Source organism: Xiphophorus maculatus, chromosome 21 (assembly GCF_002775205.1).
Source record: "Xiphophorus maculatus strain JP 163 A chromosome 21, X_maculatus-5.0-male, whole genome shotgun sequence".
NCBI lineage: Eukaryota > Metazoa > Chordata > Actinopteri > Cyprinodontiformes > Poeciliidae > Xiphophorus > Xiphophorus maculatus.
The window spans coordinates 25,951,878-25,970,253 of NC_036463.1; the positions used below are offsets into that span (position 1 = coordinate 25,951,878).

An 18,376-nucleotide genomic window follows, 5' to 3' on the forward strand; every position below is an offset into this window, starting at 1 on the left:
GGCCGCCATATTGGGAAAGAACGGAAGTGAGAGAGAGACAGAGAGAGAGAGATTCTAGAGGTGGAGCAGTTTCCGAGAAAAGGGCGTCCTCCTTTCATGTTTGTCTCCCCGGAGGAGGAAGGGGCGGTCTCTGCGCCACACCACAGCCGGAATTAGCCCCTGCTCGCTCGGCTCGGCTCGGTTCGCGTCCCGCCGACTCAGAAACGGGACCGGAGAGCGAGAGAAAGTGAGGGAGAGAGGCTCGCAACATTTTACCAGGAAGAGAAGAAGCAGAAAGAGAGAGAGGGCGGTCGGAGTTTAAAGAGTCTTCGGAAAGCAGCGGGAATTAAACCGAAGAAGAAGAGGAGGAGGAGCGGGAGTCCAGGAGAAGAAGAAGATGCCTCTGGCTCAGCTGGCGGATCCCTGGCAGAAGATGCCGGTGGGGGGGACGGCTGGAGAGGTGAGCAGCTCCGTTTGTCCTCATGTTGCAGCGAGGGGCTGGACCAGAACCAGAACCTCCAACTACCTGGAAGTAGGTGCAGAACCTCCTCCAGAAACACTAAAAACATCTTCAAAACGCTAAATCCCTTCAGGATGAATAACTTTTACACCATAAAAACAGTTTTCATGGCTCTAAAAGAGGCTGGAGTTTACTTAGAGTTAAACCTGAGCTTCATGTCCAGAACAAGCTGCAGCATGTCAAAACCAGAGCAATGCGACAGTAAGATGAGCAGGAACGATAAAAACCTGCTCCAAACTTTACATTTCAGCCTTATTCTGTAATAAAAACAAAACATTTAAACGAACAGTAAATGACTCGGTTTGCAGCTTCCAGCCTGCAGGATGAAAATCTTTAAATAACTTACCTGAAAGCTGAAACGGAAATATTAAAGATAACTTGCACAGAAAGAAGATTTAAATGAGGATAAATGGTTTAATCATAGAAATATGTCCCCAAACCTAGACCTGTCAGGATAACAAATCATGATGGATAAACTGTCCCATAAGTTACTGTGATAAACGATAATATTGTTTTGAGTCCATTTTCATGTAATATAGCAGTAAAAGCATAATAATGCAACAAAACTTTCTGAAATATCAATAAACTTTAAATTCTAATGGAACTGGAAGACATCTTAAATATCAAAAATAAATAAAACAACAGAAACCACAAATAAAATTACTTATGAAGTCTGTGTAAACAAAATTATCTTAAAAAAAAAAGGTTTAGTTGAGACCAAAACACCAAACTGAAAACTTTTAGCATCCAGCTTTTGGTAGAAAGAGAGAAAAACTGTAAACCATGCAAATGGAAATTAATTCATTTATTGTTTATTGTGACAAACCTATCCAAAAGCTCAGTTTTTGTGAAAAAAGCATAAAAATGTAAAAACTAAAGCAAAAAAATGTAAATACTTTTACGGAGAGTGTGTAAGAACACCAATAATAATTTATTTAAGTTAAAGTACCGCTCTAAGAGGACAGTTTTATTTGCTGTATTTATTATTGTTTTATTGCATGGGATGCAAATAGTAAGCGATGTCAGCGGTTTGCTTCCTGAGCCAACAGATGGGTTAAATATTTGCTGAAGCGAGTTTGAACTTGTAGAAAAACAAAAATGTGACATGAAGTTCAGCAGTGGCTGAAATTAGAACCTCCTCTGCCGATTGGGATGCAAATCTAAAGGAAAACCTGCAGGAAAATGTCGCATTTAATCAGATTATACCTGAAAACTCTCCTGAATGCTAACCTGTTTCCTTTAATATCAATTTCATCCCTTAAAACAGACAGTTTGCTGTCATTTTCTGCACATTTTTGACAAATCTGGCATGTGAAATGTGAAAGAATGCTGATGAAGCTGCAGAAATGCGATTCAAATGCGTGAAATGATTCGCAGGAGGAGAAAATGAGATTAGAGAGCACTTTAAACGATCAGTATGAACTCAGAGGAGCGGATGCTACAGGAAACAGGACACCTCAGAGCAGCTCCACTCTCCTGCAGGAACCCGACAGCCGGTCCAACTTTAACTTTCAGATAAATTTTAACTGAAGGAGCATTTGCAGATGACCAGAATCTATTTGTCCGGATCAATTATCTGAAATATTCTGCAGCCTTTAGTTGTCAAATCTTGAGATAAATGATCAGATTTCACATGTTGTTGTGTAAAAAGTCGCTCTGTGACCCATTTAGTTTCTGATCAGGACCGCGTTTTATTGGCCCCAGCGTCCTGTTCTCGTCTGCTGGGAAGATTTTTACATAACGAGCTGCTTCCAGCCGTCTGATCTGAATCGAGCTGCACTTTGTCATGCATATTCAAATGTGAGGGGTTTTCCAGCGGCGTGGGAGGAAAACCCAACTCATGAAGACAGAGAGTTCAGAGAGGTTCATGTTTTACGTCACATTTAAAGTGAAAATTGGGTTTATTCTCTCCTAGAATAAACCGAGTGCAACTTTCTGTTTCACTAAATGTAAATAAAAATGGAGTGGCGTCAGATTTTAACGGTTGAAGGATTTCTCCTTTATTTTTATTAAAAAAAAACACCAGCCGTTTCTCCCATCAGCTCGATTAGGAACCAAAATTGCAGCATTTGTTACATTTTTGTCACTGCATTGAGTGAAACCTACCAAACCCTTTGGAGAACCTGTTCCCCTCCTGGCCTGTGGGGGCGCTGCACCAAGAACCACTGTAAGAAACGCAGAGCGCAACTTTCTGTTTCAGAAAATGTGAACAAAAATGGAGTGGCGTTAGATTTTAGCAACATAAATTTGTTTAATCATGAGTCACTTCTCGCGGTTTGTTTTGGTTGTATTTACCCAGAATGCCCTGCGGTGTAGTCTACTTCCTGCTTCATGAGCAGTCTCCGTTTCACATATGTATTTGAACTGAACCAGAGTTCACTTTAACCAAACTGAAACTGAGGTTAGTGGGCGGGCCAGAGTTCGATTAGCATTCGCACTTCACCAACCGAACCGGACTTTCTAAACAAATGAACTGGAGTTGGATTAAAGCGGACTGAACAGAGCTGGTGGGAATGAATCCTAATTATTACTGATGCCAGTCTTGTTAAACAAATAAAAATTTTTACATTCTTTTTGTATAATGTAATAATAATAATTCATTTTTTCTTCAATAATCAGAAAAAACTGATTATTACTTGTTAGGACAACAGCTCTTATCTTATAAAAAAGCCCTAAAAAGTGCAGGCGCGTTGATCAATCGGCCCGATTTCCTCAGTTTTTTTGGATCAGCAATCGGCCGATACTTACATCTGGAACCGATCTTCTCTAACTCTGCAAACATCTGAAAATCAGCCACCGTCTCCTTTCCTCCGCTGTGAGAGAGAGAGAGCTGATGACAGATTTACTGACATCAGTCGATAAATTTGGCGACTTTTCAGGCAAACAAACTGGATAAAATCAGAATCATCAGGTCAGAAAACTGCAATCGGTTCATCGCTACCAAAACGTCCATTTGGTTTTCATTGGGTTGGAAGAGAGAATCGTCTGTTTCAGTGTTTTAGAGGAAACCCAGTGGGTCGGAGTGATTTACCTGCAGAATGGGAGAGCTGGTACTGAATGGACTTCCTTACTGGGACCGTCTCTCCACCCCAGGATTCTTCTACTGCTGCTTTGGGAAAGTAGAACTGGACCGCTAAAAACAGGAATATGGATCATAATGAAACATGCGTAAAGCTGGGATTTAATCTGATCAGATTTTGGTCCGTAAGCGACTCAGAGGCTTCAGGAAACTCCTAAAATATTTAAAGCGTTTGTCTCAAAGGTTTTTACATATTCGTCTGGGAACTTTAAGATCATCGAAGGATTCTAGAGGAATTTCAGTGTAATCTGGAAATCTGATAAATCCACCCAGAGGAGGGATTACAGTGGGAAACAGGAGCTGGATTAACCTGGACTATAGAACCTTCCAGAACCTCCACCGTCTATTAGCTGGAGCCGTTGTTTGTTAAAATTTTTCTTTTTAAAAACCCAAAACCGAGTAATTAATTGTGTCTTTAAAATGCCATCAATTAATCAAAATGTAGGTGTTTAAGTTCTGGAATAATTCTTTTTGATGTTGAGGAGCAGCAATAGTCAATTTTAACATACTGGTATCGGTCCAATAAATTAATCTGGGCTGATATTTATAACCAATATTTATTTTGTTCTTGTTTGAGTTTCTGGGGGAGAAGAGGGAATTAGTCATGTGATGTTTGTCCATCTACAACAGAAATGTTCATTTTTAGATCGGTGTATTTCTATGTTTGGATCGTTTTTGTGGAAATGGACCTTGGTTGCATCATGGCGCGGGCCTCTGATGGCACTGGAGCAACTTTTATTGGTAGAAGTTGGAGATATTTTGGATGAATTCATTTTGAATTATGAAGCTGAGGTCAGGTTTTGTTTTTTGAAGTGCAGGATCTCCGTCAGTGTTGAAATGTTTTGCTCTTCCTCTCCTTCCTCCTATCGAGTCTTGATAAACATCGGGAGGCGGAGTCGCTGCGTCGCCATGACTCAGGAAGAGCGAGAGTGTCCGTTTCCTGCACGAGGCGTCACATGGGCGGCTTGGAGAGATTGATGATAGTAAAAAAAGATTCACAAACGGCTCAGAAGCTCTGAGTCACTCAGGCTGCTGCTGACAGGCCCGGACCTGCGCCGCCGCACAGGAACGCGCTGAAAAACCGACCTTTGACCTCCTTGTTGCTCCTTTCTCTGTGGCGCAGCGCAGCAACTTTTAGATCAACTTTTTCCAGACCACAAGAAGACAGAAACGCAGAGCGTGTTGCAGACCTGATTCTGTGACTGAGATGTGGAAATGAAAATGACTGCAGCTCCGTTCTGCAGATCAGAGTTTATTCACCGCAGAAACTCACCAATGGAAGAAAAAATTCAGAAACTTCCTGGTGAAAGTTTTACTTTGCAGCTACCAAGAGAAACAAAAATAAATAAAAATAAAGAAATACTAAGAATAATAAAAATGAAAGAAACGGAAAATAAAAGTAACACCTATAAAAATATTACAAGTTAGTCATAAAGATGTTTAATAAAAAGATTACTTGAAAAAATTCAGTAGAAATATACAACAAATAAAAATAAATGTAAAAAAATCTAAAAGAATCATAGTAAAATATTAATAAAATTAATCCAAACACAATAAAAATGGTTAAAAAATATTAAAATGAATTAAATAAGCAATAAAAATAAGATAAAAATAATTCTGATCCAATAGCAAAAAAATTCAAATATGCGGTAAAACAGTTAGAAAAATAGTTAAATTAAAACATCATTTCATTAAAGACGTCGGCTCCGCAGTGAGAGCTGAGATCAGGTGTGTTTTCATTTGGTCCGGTAGTTTTGGTGAGAGGATTCAGGTGGAGGATTCCTGACATTCCTCCGCTCAGTGTTTTGGGTAAACTTTCCCTCTAAGGCCTGCGTTCCTTTTCTCTTGAAGGCCGCGTTCCCATCAGGTGAGGTTCAGGTCGAGCAGCATGCTTCACCTTGAGCTGCGTCTTTGTTCTGCTGAGGAAATTCCTGCATATTTTATCGATTCATTGACCTGATCCGACCCGGTCGACTTCTGATGCAACGAGACGCCAAACCTGCCTCACCAATTTTAAACAAAAGAAGAAGAAATAAATCCATCATGGCGCCGTTGATCAGCTTCTGATCATGTCCTCCATTGTAGATAAAATAACATCTAATTCAAAAATACTTTGTTTCTTCCTACAAGAAACTAAATTTAATTCATATCATGAAAGTATTTTCAAAGATTGGGTGGTGATGCTGTAGCTGTCAGTCTTCCAACAAATCTGAAGAGGCTTCTGATTGAAGACGGTTGGTGTTTGAATGCCATGACATGCTAACAGCTCAACATCCAGGCAACAGATGATATTCCACAGTAACATGTCCTGCATGACATCATCATTGGTTAGCTAGCTCTGCTAATCCACCTCATTTGCTTTTGCCACTTCCATTTGTAATCAGAACTTGGAAATTTTTTACTTTTGAGTCAGGAAAAATCAACTGGAACGCCCCCCTGTCTGAAAATCTTAACATTTTTCAACCGTTGACTTGGAGATCCAACATGGCCGCTTCTCTAACAGCAACAATTGTTAGAGTGCGTCTCAAATTAATGTTGCATGTAACGTTAAACTGAACAAATTAAAGGTGGAAAGTATAACGTTTGTAAGAACGGCTACTTGAGCGTTGTCACGTTGGAATAGCGACCTCACCGATTAAGCTAACGGGAACCCCGCTAACTCAGGTGTTATGTTGTTCTCAGCTCCAAGATAACTTGAAGTCGGCTATAGGCTCATGACCATCATGACATGCTAACAGTTTGATTTTAGGGCAGCAGAGATGATATTCTACAGTAACATGAGCTGTTAGCTAGCTCTGCTAACCCACCTCTTTTGCTTTTGTTGATCCTATTTAAATCTCTGTCTGGGTGTTTGATCAGAGGGATGTTGGAGTAGGGGATATCTCTCTGTTCTGCATCCATGAAGCTTCTTTTTCAAATCCTCTGTGATTGGGGGTCAAAGTTCAGGTGTTATTGAGATGCTAATCAGCTGCTTCCAGTTGTAAAAACATTGTTACTACGGTAACCAATCATAAAAATTGACCCAAAGCAAATAAAAAAAGAAAAAAACCCATCCAGCCGAGGGCATAATTGTAAAAACAGTAAAGATTCAACCAATAAATGATCAATAAGAGTCTGGGGAGGGAGCCAATCAGAGCTAATGGAGCAGCGCCAACATGTTGCATCATGATGACATCAGCAGCTTTAACATCAACAGCTCTGAGCTGAAAGGTCAGATCCTTAGTTCTCACTGACATCCTTCATGCTAACGTTCATGCTAACGATGTAGTTAGCATGATCCGCTCAGCTGCTGTTTATCTCCTTGTTCTCTAGTTATTAAATACTTTAAAACATTTTCAGTCTGATGAACCAGCAGCGTTCCACGTTGCTGCTCCTTCATAAGTATCAATAATCCGATAAAAGTTACTGTTTTGATTGAGTTAATCTTGTAATTAAGAGTTAATCTTAATTTTCTGCTGGATTAGAGCTGCAGAATGTTTTCTGTTGTAGTTAGAAAACCCAGCCGGGAAAAACCTGCTGTTCAGTTTTCAGTTAGAAATAAACTCTAGTAGACGTTTATTCACTTGAGCACTTCTTGTTTTTCCTCTGCAGCATTTTCACAACTTTCCTGTGGTTTTTGGTATGTTTCCTCAGAAATGTACTCATGATTTTAGGTTTATTTCCTCATACTGGACTTTAAAAACATTTTTAAAGTAACCTAATTGGCTGAATTTGTGAATTTAGATTATGCATTATTTTGGAAAAAGTTCTCGACGTTGGACAGAATCTAAATATTTTGAAGAAAATATCTTGAACTAATTAAGTTAGTGAAATATTTACTCTTTACTTTTTGTTTTAAAGGAAAACTAAAAGTTTAAATGCTGATTTATTAAAAAAAAAGAGAAAAGTTTAAAAAGTTTTCATTCCAGATGAATAAATCGTCTTTCTGCAGCGTCGGCGCCGTTTCTCCTCTGGTTCTGATCCGTTTCTCTCTCCGCCTGCAGCTTTTCTGTTCAGCTGCTGCAGAATATAATCCCAGTAAATAAAAGCTTTTATTGCCATTATAGTTTTAATCAGGCGGTGGCGGCAGGACTATCAGTGTCTGGATCCCAGCTGCTGCTCCAGCAGGCGTCCGATGATCTGCCTGATGGAATTAATTCAAATCTGACGTAACATCATGATGGTGGTGAAAATAAGAATGCTGAAAAAATGTAGATAAACAAACAAAATACAGTAAACTGGGTATTTTGGATTACATTTTCTGTTGAATAAATTAATAAAATCAGTAAATTTTATATTATAGTAAAAATAGAAAAAAGCCGAGGCAGATATGTAAAATTGTTTTAAATATAAAATTTAAAAAATATATTTCTTAACATCTTCAGGTCAGTTAAGTTGATTTTAATGGCATAAATGTACAACAAATACAATTTAGAAAACAAAGTTTTTTTAAATTTATCTTTCTAATTTATTATTAATATATAATATAATTATTTATTATATGATTATTATTGTTAATAATTTGTTGTTACTAAGGCAGGATTAATAATAGTAATAATATTGCTTCCAAATACTAGTAATATTATTATTATTTATTAAGCAAGCAAATGATAAAAAAATAAAATAAAGACGCTTTCTATTAAAACATTTAATTTTATACTTTAATATCTGGAGCTGTTTGTCTTCTAATCTGTAATTGTTGTAAATCAATCTAATTTAAAATCATTGAAATAATGATGCTACAATAAAAACATAGAAATAAGATATTTAACATAAAATTTACATTATATTTAGCATTAAGTATCCTATTTTGATGTTTTTAATTTGTTAAAATAATATCTGAAAGTATAGCAGTTCTGAAGGATGCCGTATTCTACAGTAACATTAAAACTAATTAATATTAATTATAGATCCTGTGGTCCTAGAAAAGGTTTTCTGGACCTTTTTGTATGAGGAACACAGAGGTAGAGGGTAGAGTATATTTCATGTACTTCTGCAGTGACGTTTTCTGTTTTCCTTGTGGGAACGTGACGCCATGACGTGTCGTCCTCCTGGGAGGAGCCCACGTCACCGCGTCGCTAATCGTCCCGTTGCCATGGTAACTCAGGTGGGACCTCTCTGTGTTGCAGGAGGCGCATCACGACCCCGAAGACACAGCGGGGGACGACGACTCGATGACGGCCTGCACCGTAAGTCCAGCTCCCGTCCCGGTTCCCGTTAGCCTAGCCCGTTAGCCTAGCCCGTTAGCCTCGGCTGCTAGCTTCTATTAAAGACCCACCTTCCTGACTGGAGTTGGGATCGCTTTCCCGCGGAGCAGAGTTATGATCTGTGATGATTTTATCCGCGGTTTGAGAAACTCTGCGCCCACTCCTGCTGTTGGATAATTGCTGGGATGAAAGTGAAACACAATGTGGCTCATTTTGACACCGTGAGTCATCCTGGGAGGGAATAAATCCTCCCGCCAACCCTCGTCACGTTCCAGGAGTTATTTCGGATTAGGCATTAATCATTCCTTTGGTTAAACTGCTTTCTTTCTGCTGGTTCCGAGCTTTTATTGCAGGGAATCACAGATGAAGCACCAAACATCATATTTAGCTCACATTACTGATAAAACGGCTGGAAACACAAAATCCTACAAAGTGTTTTGGCCTGGTTTCTATTGCACTTCAAATACATTTAAAATGAGACAAAACTAACTTGCAAGTAACTTTTCATCAAGATATATTAGTTTATTTTAAGTCAGGGGTGTCCAAAGTGTGGCCTGGGGGCCATTTGTGGCCCTTTAAAATAAATCTTTGGTTCCTAACCAAAAAAATTACTTTATTTGGTCAATAAAATAGAAAACAGTTGATGACCCCCAAAATGTGGAAATTATTAGTTTTTCGTTTAATAAGGCTACAATCTGAAGTGTTTTTTTATGTTCTGGATCTTTAATGATTTACAGATTTCATAAAAATGTTTTAAAAAATCAAGCATTTTTTAATGTAATGAATTTTGTGTTCCAGCAGTAGTTTTAAATTTGCAAAACGTTTGGACACTATGGTCTAGTCAAAGTGTAGACCTAAACTAAATGTGAAAGGAGATGTTTCTCATCCACTCTGACTGAATTTGAGATGTTTAACAAAGAAAAACAAACAAAAAAGTCTGAATATGTGCATTGAACAGTGACTTTTACCGAGTAATAATTCAGGGGGGCTGATTACAAAAGCACGCCACACTTTTAAGATTTTCACTAGTAAGAACATCGTTCTGCTTCCTCTTCTCAGTTCTGATTTACTTTGTGTTGGTTTGTTACGTAAAATGAGCTGAAAGTCGTGGTTTCAATCAGACAAAACGTATCAAAACTTTTACAATCTGTGGTTTTTCTCATCTGAGTTAAATCCACCTGGTTTAGCCAAAATAAATAAAAATGAAAACACAAATCTTTAAATAAAAATGTCATATAGAAATCTTGTGACATTTTTAAAAAAATTATAAAATAAACCTTCAAGATTTTAATGAAATACATTTTTTTGGAGGTGAATTTGTGAATAATTGTTGATCAGAACATTAAGAGTTTCACCTGGTTGCTTTATTAAAAGATAAATTAATAATTTCCCAGTTTATGAAAGGTTTGTTTTTGTGTGAGTCGGCTCTTCCTGTTTTAGCTCAGTTTTGTCAGTGGGACAGAAACGTTTATGTGGTTCTGTTCACTACAAAAAGAAAGCAGAAACACATTTGTTAAAATATAAATATCAGTTTTTCAGTCTCGTCTGTCGGGGAAACGTTTAGTCACATCTTCATTGCATTCTGTGACTTGAGATGGTTAAAGCTAACGCTAACTAACTAGCTAGCTAGCTATTTTTGTGTGTATAATTTGTTTCACTTCTGTTGCTAACTCAATAATTCTCTGTTTTTATACATTTTTTCTGCCTTAAATTTGATTCAAGCTGGCTTTTAAAATGTCTGTAAATATAAAATTTGACTTGCTGAAACCTGCAGATAAATGTCCAATCATATTTCTACAGATATCGTTCATAGTTGCTGCGTCTCTCTCTGACTTTTCAGGTAATTTCGTCTTGAAATGTGCCGGTTGTTGATTGACGGAGCAGAAATTGTTTCAGGATTTTCAGTCATTGCTGCTCATTGTTGTGTTTTAGCGTAATTTTCAGACCTTTCCTGCGTCTCGATGAAGTTCTGCAGCTAATGTTTCACTGAAAGGCCATCCTAGTTGGTGGATAATCCAGGATGTTTTCCACTTTAATAAAAGCGGATGCTGCTTGATGTTAGCCGGCCGGTCTGGCAGATCAGACGCCACGCATCGATTTTTAAATGCAGAGGAGAGATGGCTTATAGATCAGAGCCGAGGTTCTGTTGCTTCAGCTGGACGGCGTTTCCAGCGCCAGATCGGATCGCTGGGTGTGTGAGGGTGAATACATCACAGAGCTGTTAATGACTGATTTATACTGTTCCACTGGTTTTACTCAGAGTTGGTTAAATGGAGGTAATGAGGCGGTTTTGTTTCTGTGTCACGATGCAGAATCTCTTTACTCTGCAGTTTTATAAACGCTCAGTGTGTCGGCCTGCTCTCTCTCATCCTGCTGAGGTCCTTTAGAGTTAATTCTTCTGTTAATCATAATTAGCTGCCTGAGGTCAGGAGGCAATATTTGGATGCTCATCTGCATATTTGTTCTGTTAAAGTTTGTCTGCAAGTCCAAAAATTAACTATCTTTAATGCATTAAGCAATTTTAATAATTCAGTCTTCTAAAGACAGCGATTGGCTGTAGCTTGCCATGAATTCCTGGATCCATCTTGTCGTCATTCTGCTTTTTATATCCGTTTGTTTCTCTAAGATGCTAACAGGGATGAGCAGGTTAAAAGTATCAAAAGTTAGCTACACTAACCCTAAAGGATTAGCCATAAACATTTGTTCTGCTAACGCTAAAGTGCTACACCAAAGCAGTGAAGCTAATGCTAAAGCACTACAACATGATATTTAGCAGAAGCTAATGCTGAAGCGTTAGACCAGCATGATATTTATTCCTAAGTACTAGCCTAATGCAGTATTTAGGAGAAGCTAACGCTAACGCCAATGTGCTCTTTAGTGGAAGCTAATGCTAATTATACTAGATTCCTCTTAAAATCAGTCATTAATTTATTCTGATTTAAATGCACATAATTTCTATTAGTCTTGGGTTCAAACTAAACTATTTTGATGATTAATTGGACGCATAAAGGAGATCTTAATAAACACTTTGGACCTGAACTCCGGGACTCTCTGACGCTGAAATGTTGTCACTTTTGTGATTTTTAGTTCATTTGTTGCGGTGATTTGAGCGCAGCGTCACACATGGATGCACCTCAGTGCTTCCTGGCAGTAAAACCCTGAGCGCACATAGCAACGCCTACATCCCAGCGGAGTCCTCCGACTCATCGGAGTGGGTCCGGAGTGACTGGGAGAACACATTTAGTTGACATACTGCCAAGCATTGAGTCAGCAGCGCTCGCAAACACTCAGCGAATCCCTCAGAGAGCCAGAAATGTTTTCCAGACAGCATTAGGAGCATCGCGGCCCGCTGAGGGACCGGCGAACATCTGCTGCCATCTGCTGCAGCTCAGCAACCTGCGTGTGTGTGTGTGTGTGTGTGTGTGTGTGTGTGTTTGAGATGGTTTCCAGCTAAAATGGTGTCATGTCTCATCAGGATAAGGTCACATTTTCTCATAGGCCGACTCTGACCACACATGAGAACAAACGACGGCGTTGTAATCGGGTTTTCTGTCTGTTGTGGGTTCTGATTCGCTGCAGCTTTAATTGGGTTAATTTTCTTTCTTGGCTTTCAAACGAGCAGCAACTCTGAGTCAGGAGAAGAGTCTTACTTTAGGAATCAGTCAAACCAAACCGGAGTGCTTAGGCATGTCGCAATAACCGATAAATCAATTAATTGAATGATAAATTAAAATGAGCTCAATAATTTCCATTTGCACAATTTTCTCTTTTCTCTTTTTTTCTACCAAAAACTGGATGAAAAAAATCTTCTTTGATCTCAACTAGGACAGTTTTGTTTACCGAGACTTAATAATTCATTTTATTTAATATTTTAGTTTTGTTTCGTTTATTTATTTTGGATATTTAAAATGTCCAAAATTTTAAATTCTAAATATTTGTTAGAATTCAAAGTTTATCTTTCAGAATGTCTTCTTGCATTTTTATGCTTTTACTATTATTTTACTGAAAAACGACAATATTATCGTTAATCACAATAACTTCTGGGACAATTTATCGTCCAGCAAAATTTGTTATTATAGCAGTGCTAGTTTATTTAGCCGTTTTCAAGGTTTGGAGAGTTTTTGACTTCTCTATAAAGTCCTTCATTTTCAAACTGTGCAGTTTCATAATAAAATGAATCTAACTTTTGATTAAAAGCCTAAATTTGGTAATAAATATTTACAGTTGGAACCACGTATTTAAAGGTAAAATGCATATTTTTGTCTCACTGTTTGAGGTTAAGTCAGACCATTTTAAGTTGGTTAGAATCATCTAAATTATTTGTATTTGTTAAATGCCAGAAAACTCAGCCAGATTTTTTTTTGTAACTTTCTCGGACCAGTCAGGTGTATAAGGTTTCTAAAGAAGACATTTCCAAATATAACACTGATATAATTTAGTTATCTTGTCCTTTTACTGTCTTTTTTTAGTCAATTTGTGTTTTTATCACTAAGGTTTGATACTGGAAAATTTACTTTGAAAATTCTCAAAAAGTTCTTTTCAAAACAAAACTATGTAAATACATTTTACTAAAAATGTGAAGTAAAAATCATGTTTTAAGTAAAACACAATCTTAATTGTAATGGATTGTACTGATAAAATGTGGGCATATTTGAAAAAACTAAAATATAAACAATAATAGACTCTATAAATACTTGAGATCTCCTCTAAAAACACCAAATATGCATATTTATGCTGTGTAAACTGTCAGTACTATCGCAGTACAATTTAAATATTTAAATGGGTAAGCCTGTTAATTTATTAATTAAATTAATGCATTTAATAATTAAAAATGAACAAATAAATGACAAAAAGGGCCAGTGATATTTTGAGTTTAATTGTTACTAGCTTGTGTTAGCGTTGCCATGGTTGCTAGGCGACAGAAGCGATCTTCGCTGACGACCAATTGAACTGTTGCTAACTCCTCAGAAACAAAAGTGGCTTTTAGTCGCTAGATTTGTTGCTAATCACGTTTGTTGATAAAAACTGTTAGCGACGTCTGAAAAGTTACTATATTACCGACTAAAGTTAAAAACAGTGAATGCTGTAGCTTGAGACATAGCTAATCTCTGTTCTCCAGCCAATCAGCATCAAGGAAAGTGAATGCAGCTTCTGGATTGGCTGATGCTACACGTCAACCAGTACTGTGCTAATTTCCTCAAGGTTTTTCAGTTTCCCAAGCTCCATTATCTTTCAAATGTTTCAGATATGCTTTATTAAAAAAATCCACTATTTGCAGTTTCATATTTAGGCAGGCGTCCTCTGTACATGAAGACAAAGTTTCTCTATATTTTTCATCAAATGTTTTTAAAGGTGCTAAAGAAGCTATAAGTCTTAATATAAAATTATCTTGTTCAAAAGTCTTTAAAATCTAAAGTTTTTACCTTTCTTTCAAATATCTATCGTCTCATTTTTCATAGTGGATTATAAAAGGAAGGCTAAATTATTTATTACGCCGCCAAACAAGACCATTAGCCCCAATGTTGGACAAAATAAATCATAAATTTCTTCTTGACAGAAGTCATTATTCAGGAGCCATAAATCATTTCGACTGTGTGTGTTCGTAGTGCTCTCTGGCAGATGGTGTTTAATCTCCTTCGGCCATCTGGACTGACTTTTCTGCCGTCTTTTACAGTCACGCACACACACACACACACACACACACACACACACCTCCCACATTTGACTCACTCAGGTGTGTGTTGGGAACATTCCTTAGTAAACAAGTCAGTAAGTGTTTACATGACCTGGATGAATGAATTTAGATGAAGACGAGCAAAAACAGTATGGCTTCACTATAATACACGGGCAAAAACAGATAACAGATCAAAATATAAATAATTTTATTTTAAAGCACAAATACTGGAACTCTTACTACTAAAACATCACACATGATTAATCAGTAAACTTATACATAACTGAAAAAAATAGTTTCTTGGTTTTTACTTTGAGTAAATATCAGTGTAGAAAGAGTTGCATTGATGAAGAGACAGGCGTGCTTAGTGAATTTCTTGTAGCTAACGAGCTGGAGGCTGTTTACGTTCCAGACTGACTCTGTCTCCAATTTACTTGAACAAAATAAATACCTAGCCTGACAAGCTAATTATTTAACTGGGACAGTAAGAAGGTTGACAAGGGTAATTTGGAAGATTAAAAACTAAACTTTGTTTTACCAGCTGACATGTTAACCACTTTTCGCTTCTTGCTAGCACAAGTTTTAACCCTCTCTAAGAAAAAGCTACACTTGGAACCACATAAGGTGGCTAATTAGCTGGGCTATCTTGGTAACAAACATAAAGTAGACAGTTTATACCTCTCCTAGCTTGTTGCTAATGTTTGTCTTTGACATGAAATGGTTAGCCTGACAAGTTAGTCAATTAGCTGGGACAGTAAAAATTTGACCAAAGAGCCAGACTTTGTTTTACCTACACACACTGTTAGCTTCTTGCTAGCATTAGTTTCAAAGGTCCCTAAAAAGAATAAAAAATACACCTGAAGCCACACGAGGTGGTCAATTAGTTGGGCTAGCTATGTAGCAAACATACAGTAGACATTTTGTACCTCTTCTATCTGGTTGCCAGTGTTTGAAAGAAAACAGTTGTTAGCCTGACAAGCTAGGTACTTGGACTTTAAGAGGCTTGACAACAGCATCTCACTTTAATCTTGCATTGAAAGCTCAAGAAGTAGCTTCCCTTCCGACATGCTAACTGAACTCTGATCCAGAAACTGCACAGCATTCTGGGAAATGTAGGCAGAAGAAAAGCTTTAACTGCTCAAACTTTCATGGTGAACTAATGTAAGGTTGGTGGCTGCTTAAAAAATTTAAAAAACAACGGCATGGAGAGAAAGTGAACAAAACAGGAAAGGTCACAACATCTGTTAGGTAGTATTTCAGATATTCAAAACAAAAAACTCATCAATAATTATCGACTGATATGAAATACTTATATTTTGATACGTTTTTCTGCCACAGCGTCCAGCCCTAGAGGTGTCCATTTATCATATCGTTTATCATTTATCATGAGAATTTAGTGCCCAAATAAATTCCAGTTAATGAGTTAGGATTGTTATTTGTATTATTTCCTCCACTTTTAATTGAATGACAGCATTAATACATTTTAAAATATGATCAGATCAATTACTGTTTGCAGTTTGTGATCTTTATCCTAAGGAAGACTAATGGAGCGTTTTTCAAGAGCAATATTTGTGTTAATAAGGATAAGAGTTACCTAAAAAAGGTGTAAGTAGTTCTTGTCGTCACTTTTATTATTAAAACTATTCAGTCCAGTCGCTCAACAGCTTGTGAAGATGGGAGTTTTTCCTATTCTGGCGTCCAGCCTGGTCTGTATTTATTTGTTTTTTTGGTCGTTCTGGTTTGTATTTGAGAGGAGAGGCAGGAAATGTGCGCTCACAGACCCAAATACCTAAAATGGAAACCTCTGCCCCTCCCACGCCGGCTGGGGAGGATATTGATGGACACAGAGAGAGGAAATATTGATTGATAGGAAGAGGCAGCAGAGGGGGAGGAGAGACGAGTGGAAGGCGCTCAGATGTTTCTTCTTCTTCTCCTGTTTGGGTTCAGCCGGTGCGTTGCTGTGCGGTGACGGCCGGGTCAGCCCGTAAAAGAGGCATTGTGGGGATTGCCATTGTGAGGTCATGGGGCGGTGATGTAATCTGTGTAACCCGGCGCCGCTTTTCCTGAACGCCGTGCAGCTTTCTGTGTCCAGGAACGGGCCAATCAGGACGCAGGGAGCAGCAGGCCAGAGAGGACGGCCGTTTCTCCTCGCAGTCGACCCAGAAACTTTTATTTACACAATTTACTCTTTTCCTCAGTCTTCTCTAAAGCTCATCTGATCTTCGTTTAAACCGAAACCAAGCTGCCTAATAACAAAACATAAATTTAATTTGGTTTAATTAAATTAATATCAACTTTATGAAAGAAAATTTTAGCTTTTGGCTGGTTTCAGATCTTCAAACGCTGCGCACAAACGTGTAATTCCAAACTTTTACTTTTATACATTCAGTATTTTAGTATCAAGTTAATTTAATGCACAGATCGTAACAACAGTGACTGAAAAAGTACATTTTGATTTGCTCACAAAAACAGATTTCTGCTTTTAAGATATTTGAACCTTTAAACATGATCTGGTAAAGCAAATGTTCAGCATGTCCTGCAGGTAAGACTTTTACCTGACTGGTGATGCATTATTCACAAAAATGCCTACACTTTTATTATTATTGTATCAATTTGTGCAGAAATTGTCCCTGGCAAAATAATTCCTACAGAAAATTCCCAGTTTTTGCTGTTTTTTTTCTGAAAGCTAAATCCAAAAAGGAATGATATTTTTATTTAATTTAGAAATCACTCAGCGAACGCAGATTTTTTATTTTTTTATTTTTTTTAGTGAAGACAACTTCTGATTAGATTCTGATCTAAAACCAACATCCTGTTGTTGGGATGCAGCTAATGAAACTGATTACTGATTAAAACTCTGCGTCCTTCTGGAGGTTTTGTCTGCAAAATCAAATCAAAGCCTTGAAGGTTTTTTACCCAAAGGTCAAGAGGAAGTTGTTTTTCCTTTTTTAGATTGTTTTTGTTACATAATCAGAACTTTTGTCTTTAAAGTTACATAAATATTCTAAAGATTTTTAATCATATATATTTTAGCAGATCTTTTAAAAAATGTTTTAGGTGATTTTATTCAGTTTTTCTCCAAGTTTCTGTAGTCATGAGTTACATGTCCTGGTTTTATACTCTTTAACTTTGTTGTTTGTCCTCTGCTTAGTTAATTCCTAAGGAGTTCTAAAGTTTTTTTTGGTATTTTGATTACATTTTTCATAGAAAAGATAAAGAAAAGCAGCCAAAGTCTGTCAGTCGGTTAAAAGCAACGAGTGAAAATAAATAAATCCTGAAGTGTTTGGCCTTCAGACGGTGGACCGGCCTTCCTCCTGTAGTCTTCCTCTCTGACTTTCAGACTTTCATGTTTCATTTCCTGGATTTCCTCTCAAAATGTCGTCTGCTTTAATTTATCCTTTTATTCTCAGAACGAGCCGACAGTCTCGTGTTTCCTGCCGCTGGACGTTTGGTTGTGTTTGGGCTGTTTGCGCGTCGTGGGCGGGGCCAGATGTGTCCCTTCCTGTCCAGATGTTGAGCAGGGAAACAATCACAGGACGTGCTCTTATCGCCGCGGCGAACAGCTGGACGGATTTAAAGCGTCTGCGTTTGAAGCTTTAATCAGTGTGAGTGCGGCGGCTGCAGCGGACCGACGCCATGAAGACGCTTTTGTTTTACGTCAGGAACAGACAGTACCAGGTAGAGTTCACCTGCCGGGTCGGCCGGTTCCCTCCGGTCTGATCCGGTTCCGGTTGGGCAGCTGGATAAAACTCTTCTGCTTTAACTTTGCAACCTTCAGGCTGAAACTCGAGGATGTTGGAGGAATTTTATTTGCATTTTTTTTGTTGTTTCTCCGTTGGCTGTAAAATTTACAGCATGTCAGGCCTGTTGTAGATATGAAAAAATTAGTAGTAAATTTCCACCAAAAATTTGAGAAACTTTGTAAATTTCTGAGTTTG

General features: G+C 37.8%; 1 protein-coding gene across 2 annotated transcripts in view; it reads left to right on the plus strand.

The window, feature by feature from the left end:
* Positions 1-48: 48 nt before the first annotated feature.
* The window catches only part of rps6ka3 (ribosomal protein S6 kinase A3), a 43,315-nt gene continuing 24,987 nt past the window's right edge, over positions 49-18,376 (plus strand). Inside the window, exons 1-2 of one of the 2 annotated variants that reach the window (XM_023326195.1) lie at positions 49-439; positions 8,687-8,746. In XM_023326195.1, the coding sequence (XP_023181963.1) occupies positions 377-439; positions 8,687-8,746 (123 nt within the window). In that variant the 5' untranslated portion in view covers positions 49-376. Of the gene's footprint in view, positions 440-8,686; positions 8,747-18,030; positions 18,117-18,376 lie in introns of those variants that run through there. The other variant, XM_023326196.1, reaches the window with a different exon arrangement.